This window comes from Geospiza fortis, unplaced genomic scaffold, assembly GCF_000277835.1.
Source record: "Geospiza fortis unplaced genomic scaffold, GeoFor_1.0 scaffold114, whole genome shotgun sequence".
Classification (NCBI taxonomy): domain Eukaryota; kingdom Metazoa; phylum Chordata; class Aves; order Passeriformes; family Thraupidae; genus Geospiza; species Geospiza fortis.
Genome location: NW_005054383.1, coordinates 2,250,266 through 2,260,198, shown reverse-complemented (window position 1 = coordinate 2,260,198; position 9,933 = coordinate 2,250,266). Strand labels below are relative to the sequence as shown.

Here is a 9,933-nt window from a genome sequence, read left to right as displayed (position 1 = left end):
CCTGCTGCTGGGTTCACTAGGGCATGGCCTCTAAACCCAGCATGTTCATGGACTCCCTGGGAAGCTGCAAAGGAGGACACGCTATCCAAGGCTGCCCATGATCTGCTCTCTGTGCTGTTATCTGCACCCCAAGGACCTGCTGGTGCTGGAGACCCCAGTGCCCGTGGCATTACCTGTGATCTCATGCTGCCTCAGCTCGTTGTATCTGTAGGAGTGTTCCAGGGGCTTGATGGAGGAGTGGTAGATCTTCCTCAGCCGCTGCAATACTCCTGGGGGGCAAAGCATGTGGGCAGGTGAGAGGCAAGCCCCTCCAGGCTGGGTGAGACCCTCCTGGGGCCATTCCCTGCAGTCCTGAGGGTGGCCCAGTCGTGGATCAAGGGACTTGGCTTACAGCTGAAATCTTGGTCAAACTGATCCCAGCCACATTTTGCCCAGAGGAGTTGTGACTGCCCCTGAATCCCTGGAAGTGTCCAAGGCCAGGTTGGATGGGACTTGGAGCAACCTGGTCTATGGAAAATGTCCTGCTGATGGCAGACATCTCTCTCAACCCAAACTGTTCTAGGATTTTGATGATTCTCCCCTGCTAATGTTTCCCACTGGGCGCTGTCCCCACCTGCTCCCAGCAGCTGATGGGAGGAGCCCTTCCTAAGTGCTGTTTAGCACTCAACACCCACAGTCCCAGAAAGCCCTCCAGCATGGTGCCAGGGCCCCCTGGCATGGCCCCTGAGCTGCTTGCTAGAAAAAAGGAGGAGCTTTCTCCACAGTATCTCTTATCACTGCCTTTCCAGCCCAAACTGCCAGCGGGGCTAGCAGAAACAAACCTTAGAGCTTGCTCAGAACCCAGTATATAATTGGAATAAAAATCCCAACCCTTTGTCACAAGTTGCTCCAGATTTCTTTGAGCAGGGATGTGCCTGATTCACTGTCTGCATATTCCAGCCTCTATACCCTCCTAATTCTTTTATGACCTCGGTGATGTCCTTAAAATACCTAAAATATGTTAACCCAAGAGCAGTCAAAGGGCTGTTGTTGAAGATCTGGCATTACTAGACGGGCAATAAGCAAGGTTAAAATCAAAACACAAGAGAAGGAAAATCCTGTCCATGGTCTTAGTGCAGGGCATGTGTGGCCTCCTCACCTGAGACATCATCGGCAGGTTTCTCCTCATTGAGCTTCAGGGTGTTCTCCAAGTGGGACCGGTCGCGCTTGGTCGGCTCGCTGGCATCTTCAACCTCTTCTGGAGGAGAAAACAAGGAGACCTGTTACTGCTGGAGGGGGAAGCTCAGCCAGGAGCTCACACAAGCGACTGCCAGGGAGAGGGCACGGGGAGCACACACACCCCGAGCCTGCGGGCACGCCATGCCCACGGCAGCCGCTATCACCCTTGGCATGCCACATGCTTTCCCTCTAGCACAGGCTCCTGGAGGCTGCCAGGGCTGTGGCTGCTGGGGAAAGCGTCATGGGCAACTGCTTGGCTCCGAGGAGGGGCTGGCTGCTCGTGGGGAATGCAAAGGATGTGCCTGGAAGGGGCTCCCGGGGTTGGGATGTAGCACGAGCACACGTGGCAGCTGCTGCCCTGGGTCAGCTGGAGCTGTGGGGTCCCAGGCTGGGGCTGCCTCTGGCTCTTGGGGGACAGGCCAGCCTGGCCCACCTTTGCCCGTGGGGCTGTTCCCTCCCAGTTCTCCCACCTCTGTCCCTCTGTTCCCCTGCCCTCTGCACAGCGCCCTGTCCCTCATGGCTCTGTGCCAGGCATGAGGAGCATGAGGCAGCTGCCTCCACTGGGGAAGGCACCCCACTGTCCCCAAAACAGGGAGACAGGTGTGGCCTTGCCATGGAGGTGCTGGCACACCAGGAGCTTCCAAGAGCTTTTTGATATGGGAAGCTGGGTTGGACTGTAGCGGGGTTCTGGGGACAGCAGGATCAAGCAGGGCACCACTAAGCCCTGGGGCTGTGTTGAGCATCTACTGAGTGTTGGGCTGAGGAAGATCTTTTGACCTGCCAAGTGAAGACACAGAGACCAAACTGGGTTTGTCTTTTGGGTAGAATGGGAGGCTTTTTGAGCTGGGACATTACAGATGAAAACAACAAAAATACTAATCTGGGTCCAAAGGTCACTGCCCAACCTGTGGGCCAAAGTCTACAAATAATTCTAGGAAATCGTGGTGGGGGGTGTCCCTTTCCCCTAGTTACCCTTTCACTGATTGAGCAGGGCTGGTGCCTCAGCAGCTCATTGGCCTGGATTAGTTCTTCACACCTTCCCTACGAGCCAAGAACTGGTGGAGATGAGCCCCACAATCCTGGGAGCCCCACCATCCCAGGAGCATCCTGCCCCTGCACAAGCCGAGGGCCCGGAGGACTCTGCAGGTGGTGGATAAAGAGTCTTTAAGAGATCTGCGAGTGCTGAAAGGGGCCTGGAGGTTAAACATTTTATCCATGTCCACATGCCTGAGGAGAAATCATGGACTTGGAGTGGAGAGAGGGGAATATCCGTCAGTGCTGGCACCACTGCGATGAGTGCCCGTGTGACGGGAATCCTGCTGCGGCCTCGCTGCCCACGCCGGGCGCTGTTAGGGCAGGCAGGGAAGCAGAAGCGTTAGGAGAGGGCCATGCACTAGGTCAGGTTTAATGTGCCAAGCTCAGCTCCGCCGCGTTGATGGGAGGTCACTCCTGCTGCTACAGCACACCCACAAGAAAAGACTCCAACCTATCTGGCTGTGCTGGGTCTCGGTGGTGCTGGGGACCTCTGTTCCTGCCAGTGGGGTCTTGTCTGCAGGGGGATCTGCTGCTGCTGGGGGGTTTTCTGCCACTGCAGGGGGGTCTGCTGCTGCTGGAGGGTCTTCCTCTGCTGTTGGTGGGTCTTCTGTTACCGGTGGGTCTTCTTTTGCTGGTGGATCTTCCACCATTGGTGGGTCTTCCACTGCTGCTGGTGGGTCTTCTGCTGCATCCCCACAGGGTGGGTGATGGCAGCTGGCAGGGCCATCCCTGGCTTCTCCTGTGCCACCAGCTGCTGGTTTGCTTTGGTTCTTTTTGTCGGAAGTACCAGCTTCTTCCTTGTCATTCTCTCCAAATTCATTCTCTGGCCTGTCACCATCTTCATCAGACTCTTTCTCCTCCTCAGACTCTCCTTCTTCAGACTCTTCCTTGCCTTCATCTACCTCAGACTCCCCGTGTTCACCTTCCTCAGACTCTCCTTGCTCATCATCTTCCTCTGAGTTCTGCTCATCCCTTTCCTCCTCTCCCTCAGGAGCAAATGCTGCCCTTGGCTCCTCTGTTTGCTCTTCCCCTGGCTGCCCTTCCTCCTCAGAGCCTCCTTTCTCTGTGCCGGGCTCCTCCTCCTCCTGGGCATGGATGTCATCTTGTGTGCCAGGCCCATGGTTCCCTCCACGATGAGCTGCCACGGATTCCTCCCCTGAGCTCTGTTCTTCCTGGCCCTGCTCCTTGCTGCTCTCCTCTGTCTGGCTGTCCCCTGGCCCCAGGCCCCTCCTCAGGCCACCCGCCGGCTCTTTCTCCCCCTGTCCGTGTCCCTCCTCGGTGACACCAGGCACGGAGGCACTGGCAGTGCCACTGTCTTGCTCCTCCTCGGGGCTGCCATCGTGTGCCTTCTCCTGCAGCGGGGGCTCCGTGCCGGGCGGGGAGCTCTGCCCATGGCCCGTGCTGGGGGCGCGCGGCTCTAAACGATGAGAACAGCTCAGTCAGTCCCAGACCTGCCAGGGCCCTGAGGGACGAGCTGTGGCTGCTACCAAGAGGTTTCAACTCTTCCCTAAGCCTTCTCCAGCTCAATTTTCTGTCCCTGTCACAAGAAGTTGGGTGCAAAGATGTTTGTGAGGGCAAAGCGGAGCTGGCAGGGGCTCTATGGCTCCACCAGCCCTGGCTGCCTGGCACTGGGGCTGCCCACCCCAAAGCACTGCAGGAAGGTGGCAAAGCTGCCCTAAAGACAGGGAAAGGAGTGAAAATGGCAAATATTGAGGGGCTGTGGGCACTTGGCAGGTTAAAAGGGTCCTTCCCCAGCCCTGACTCAAGAGAACATCACACCAGCCAAGGTGGGCGGTGAAGTGAGGGGGAGGAGGAGGAGGAAGGGGCTTCCTGGCATGAGGGGCTGCCCAGCATGGGATCCTGCCTTCAGGCAGGGCCTAACCCTGACCACGGGGCTCAGGAGCTATTTATTGTGAGTGTCCCTTCACTAGGAAAGCATGTGCCACGCCGTGCTGCTGCTGGGGACACAATGAGTGTGTTCTGTGGCTCAGGAGAATCCATCCGTATTTTCCATAGGCTCCAACTGCAATTTAACATCAGTCAGCGGGTGCCAAAAATAAAAGATCACGGCTATACTGTCTCCGTTACAAACAGTTGCTGCTAGTCTAAATAATCCCCCCAAACGTCTCATGCCAGGGGAGCGTTTCAGAGGAAAATAATTCCTTTGTACTCCAGCTGGCAAGCAGAAGCCAAGCAGGAAAAAAGGCCACCTCTACCCAGGCTGCAGGAGGAGAGGGGCATGGCCAGTCCTGTGCTCTGGCTCCTGCTCCATGTCCATGCAGGAGCCACAGGACTGTGTCCAGCAGGACTTTGCCAAAATTGGAGCTCACTGGGCTTGGCCACAGGGCCTGTGGTGGCCGAGCATAGGAGGAGCTGGGCTGGGGTCAGTGTGGGGCCAGCCCCAGAGCCCTCAGCCCAGTTTGCCCTGGGGGTGGTTTTACCTCCATGGCACTGTGGCTGGTGGGGCTGTGAGCTGGGATCAGGTCACACTGGGAGGCTCGTGCCATGCCAGCAGCGGGCACTGGGAAGGACAGGCTGCCCCCAGCCTGCCCTTGTTGCCAGTAGCTCTTGGTTCCCTGGCACAGCAGAGCTGCAGCCACTGCCACAGCCCCTCACCCTGCCCAAATGGGATGCACAGGTCACCCTTGCTCTGGCCTCACTGACCTCCCTGTCCTCTGCTGGCAGCAGCTCACAGGTGCCTCCAGGTGCCCAGCTCAGCTCCCAGATGGAGGGAGAGAGCTGTGGGCAGCTCCCACACCCCTCCCTTCCACCCTGGTCCTTCAGGTCACCTTCCTGCAAGACCCCTGAGGCCCTGCAGGAGCCTCTTGAATGGAAATATCTATCTTTGACCTGCAAGCTGTGAGTGGCTGGGGCCAACATGGCCCTGCCTGGCCCTGGTGGCCTGGGAACCAGCCTGAGTCATTAGAGGGTCCCCTTAGCTGATGGGAACACGGATATTCTCAGTTTGGCCCCAAAATAGCTGGTGACCTGGAGAGCTGGGAAAGGGGTGATGGTCAAAGCAGAGGAGGAGGGCAGGACCAGGCAGAGGAGACCCTGAGAGTCCTCAGCGCTTTGGCTGGGGTCTGTGTGCCCCCTCTGACCCAGAGAGGCCATCACCCACCATGGCCTGGCACAACAGCAGCGCCAGTGCCCACCACGAGCCATCCCTCGAGGAAAAAGGGAAAGATCCCCCAGGCACTCAGATGGGGATGTCCCCGCCCCGTGCTGCTCACGGGCTTTATTTCCTGTGACCTTCAAGGTCTGACAGAAAGTCCCTGTCCCCTCTCCACCTCCTTCTCCCTGTTTCCCCTACATGGTCGCCCGATCCACGGTGAATTGTGCTGACCTGCACATGGCGGGCCGATGAGTGCAAAATGGGCCGAAGGTTACGGGCTTAACACCCTCCGGAGGCTAAAAATACAGCACGGCAACTGTACGGGGCAGCGGGAGGAGCGGCCCCCGCACAGCCCCCGCGGGCAGCCCAGGGTGACTTCCGCACCTGGGGGCCCCCGTGGGTGTAAAGTGACACCGGGGCTCCCCGTGTTCACACCTTGCATTGTGCCAAGCAGATGGGCGGCATCGGAGAGGAGACCTCGCCCTTTTCCCCTCGGGGACTTGACCTCCCCGCGAGTCCCTGGCTTGAATTGCCCCTGCCACCCCTTTCTCGTGCTGGGAGTTTTATGAGCTGCCAGGGGACACTTTTTCAGGTGGTGACAGCGGGGATGGAGAGCCCAGGGCGCGGTTCTGGGTGCCAGGGGATGCCGTGGCGGGTTTGCACCCAGAACAGCCTGCGCGGGAAGGAGGGGCACGGCTGGACATCGCGGTGTCCCCTCCATCCCTGCACGGGATCGAGCAGAACAGCAAAGACCCGACGGCAGAACGGGTCCTCCAGGAGGACGGTGAGAAGGGACAGATGGGCACAGGTGGCCCTGGAGGGACACTCTCCCCCTCCAGCAGAAACCGGAGCCGTGAGCGTGGGGCCGGCAATGGCAGGGCTGCGGGGACGGCTTTTCACACGCCCCCTTCCCCTGCCCAGATCCCCATCCCTGCTTCCCTGGGGATTTTATCCACCGGCTCCTGCAAGTCCTGTACTCCCCGTGTCCTCCCAGGGCGGGGGTCTTGGTGGGACCTTGTATCCCAAATACCCAACCCTGCCTTTATTCTGGCAAAGCCCTTTAAAACCTCGTGAAACTGACCGGACACCAATAAGCTGTCAGGGAGTTCCTGGGATTTTCCTGCTGGACCTGGTGCAGACCGCACCTTTCCTGTGAGAGCCCTTTAGAGGGTGATGTCCCTTCCCTGCAGGCCCTCGCTCAGGGCCACCCCCCCAGGGCTCCTCCAGCTCGTGGCCCTGCCAGCCCAGCACTCAGAGCCGGGGGAGCCGGGCCCCAGCTCCTCTTGGGGCCAACATCTTCAGAGGGAGGTGTCCCACGAGGGTTCCAGCAGCCCAGAGGACACAAGCACAAGGGTGGTGCTGAGGATGGGGCTGGCTCTCCAGACCTTCGTGCACCCCAAAACCCAGGATGTCCATACACGTTATCACATCCCAGAAGCTTCATGATCCCAAAAGTCCAGAATAAAGCAAATATATTCCTGGTTTTCAATGCAGAGGGAGGTCTAGGAAACACTTTTGTCAAACTAACTTGACCTCATTTGTACAGAAAATTTTAAATTTAGTTTAAAAAGTTATGAAGTGCTTAGATTTCTGTAAATGGTTGAATAGAACCATATGATATTTTTATTAATCTATGGTAAAGAAACATCACCAGGAGCTACCAAATGGGTTAAAACCAGGCTTGGAGCTTTCTGAATAGAAATTAAAATAGGGAATCACTGCTGCAGGGTGTTTCTTGCACTATCTCCCCACCCTCAAGGTCTGTAAGGGACCCTGAACCCCGACTTGCAGAAGACATGAAGATGAGGAAGGTGGGAGATGAAGCACCTGCTGCTTCCTGGCTGAGGAGATCTGGGTCCATCAGGGAGCAGAGGGCCAGGAAACGTCAGGTATTTTGGCACAGGCAGATGTCACTCTGTACATCGAGGAACATCCACTTGTGGTGTCCCTTGCAGCTTGGGGGAGTACTGGGGGACCCAAGGGACCTGCTGTGGCATGGCTGGGGCTGGAAGAGCTCCTTCTTCCAGAGGAAGGGTGTCCAAGAGGTTTCACTGTTCCTGGCCTCCAGCCATGGGAGACTTCACCAACCCACCCAGGGATGTCCCCTGAGGGACATCTGTCCATTCAAGGCCAGACTTCCTGACTCCCCATCCCTCCTTGGGTCGTCCCAAGCATTCCTGGTCACCCCTTGGACTTGCCAGCCTGGATTCTAATGCCTGATGTCCCACAAGATCCCCAAACCCAGGGAAATGTGGGGGCAGACCCTGCCTGGCCATGCTGAGTGAGGGGCTCAGCCCTGGGAGTGGCAGCACTGGGGACACCAGCCCATGGTGACACCAGCACATGGACAGGGCCACACAGCTCCGAGCCCTTTCCTGCAGTGTACCCAGGGCTGTGTGACCCCAAGGGTGCCCAGCTGGCACTGCCAGCACCCTGTCCTGGCTCAGGGTGCCTGTCCAAGCCTCCCCTGCCCCTCCTGCAGCCCCCACCAGCACAGGAGCTCAGGGCTCGCTCCAGCAGGCCCTGACAAGGGAAACGTCCCCATGAGCTGGAAATAGCTCCATGGAGCCCTGCACAGCCCCGGGCTGCTGCTATTCCTGCAGAGCTCAGGGAACAGGCAATTCCAGAAGCCATCTGGTCACCCTGACCCAGTGGCCAGGCTGGCATTTCACCAGCTTGGCGAGTGGGACACAGGGGAACATGGCAAGAGTGTTGTCCTTGGGCATGGCACAGCCCTTCCAGCCTGGTGCCAGCCCACAGAGACCTGCTGGTACCTCTGTGCCACCAGGGCCATGCACAAGCGAGGTGTCCTGGCCTTCCTGCCCAGCTGGATGTCACCTACACATTGGGACAAGGATGGCAGATGGGGAGGGTGTCACAGCAGAGCCAACCTGCCTGGCATCTGCCTTGCTTTGCTCAGCCAACACCTTGGGAGTAAGATGGGCCACCCACAGGGACCAGGGTCTCCTTGGGGTGAGGCACCAGGGATGTGACAGGGATGTAGGTGGCACAAGCGCCCAGCACACCCGAGGCACCCCAAGCCCCTTGTCTCACACACACCCAATGGCAGTGCTGGAGGGTGGGACAAGTCCAGAGAGGTGTCCCTGGGACACTGAGGTCCCCACCTCTGGGCAGGTTGGTTACTGTGGGGGCCGTTGGCCTGGGATGGTCAGGGTGAGGTGTCCCCACGACTGCTGTGCCCAGAGCCCACACAAGGTGTCACAGTCCTGCTCCCGAGATGTTCTGGCCTGGGAGATGGAGCCCACCCTGAAGTGACACATTCCAAGGTGATGGAGAACACCTCAGGACGCCACGAGAAGGTGGTGCTGGAGCTCACCCTGAGGTGACACCTTCCAGGAAGGCAGGACAAGGACTCCCAGGAGCTGAGGCTGGCACAGACCCCTCTGCTGGCACCAGGAGGGGTCTGTGCCAGCCCTGCAGGAGGACACCCCTGTGCCAGGGCTTTCCCCAGGTCCTCTCTCAGCTCAGAGGCAGTGATGGCACAGCCTGGATTTGGCCTCCCGCTCAAAGCCATGATGGCTGCAGAGCCAAGGGATGCCCAGGGCAAAGTGTCTGGGCACTGCCCTGTAGCCCATTGCTGGTGGCCACAGGGGCCACCCAGCCCAGAAGGGATGGCTGGGCTCTGTCTGAGGGCAGGAGCAGAAGGAGTATTGGGTGAGTGCCCTCACCATGAGCCACAGCCAGCCCCACAGTGGGTGCTGGACCCTGCCAGGCTCCAGCAGCCCCAGGGAGCTTTGCCAGCCTCAGCCACGTGTGCAATGAGCTGCCTCAGCGGGGGCTGTAAGGGCACAGGCACAGGCAATTCCCAGCCCCAGCCTCTGGGAATGGTGGCAGGGTCCTGGCAGCCCCAGGCACCACTAAACCCAGGGAACCCCACCTTGCCATGATGTTCCAATGAAGCCCCTGGTTCTCCACTGCACTTCCACCCCTTCTCTTCCCATGGGCACCTGCAGCCCCACAGCCCCGTGGGATCCCCACAGGCACCAACAGGGATTGAATGGGAAGACACGTCCCAAAAATGGAAAAAAAACCCCCTCCAAGCCACTTCCTGCACCCCAAAGGAGCTGGGTCTGAGCGTTCAGCTTGGTGCCAAAGGAAAAGCAAAACTCATCCTGCAAATCCCACTGGTCTCTGAGGAGCAGAAGCATGGGCAGGAGACATGCCAGTGCTTAGAGCTTGTTTGGAAACCCACAGTACTGGAGTGAAATATGTGACCCTCAATAAACAGGCAACCCTCAATAAATCCTCAATAAACTTGGGGGACCCCTCAAAGCTGATCCTGGGGCTGCCAGACCCCCACGTGCCTCCTGGCCCCAGAGCCTCCTCTGGGATGGGGGATCCCAGAGCTGTGCCATGCCCACCTCAGCCAAACCAAGACGTGGGCTGGTGGTCATCCACCATGGAGAGAAGCTCCTGATGTCCCACAAGGCCACCAGCCCCGCTTGGAGCAGCCATGCCGGCAGAACACCTTCCCAGCCGCCCTCCACACACTGCACCCGCAGCCCCATGGAGGTCACCCCACCTCTGTCGCGCTGTGGCGCCGG

At 58.8% G+C, this 9,933-nt stretch overlaps 1 protein-coding gene across 1 annotated transcript in view; it reads right to left on the bottom strand.

The window, feature by feature from the left end:
• Nucleotides 1-4,494, bottom strand: part of SRL (sarcalumenin) — an 18,454-nt gene extending 13,960 nt beyond the window's left edge. The window contains exons 1-4 of the mRNA XM_031060439.1: nt 4,470-4,494; nt 2,705-3,670; nt 1,139-1,237; nt 174-269 (exon numbers count right to left, since the gene is read on the bottom strand). Of these exons, the coding sequence (XP_030916299.1) occupies nt 174-269; nt 1,139-1,237; nt 2,705-3,670; nt 4,470-4,494 (1,186 nt within the window). The remainder of the gene's footprint in view (nt 1-173; nt 270-1,138; nt 1,238-2,704; nt 3,671-4,469) is intronic.
• Between the last annotated feature and the right edge of the window lie 5,439 nt (nt 4,495-9,933).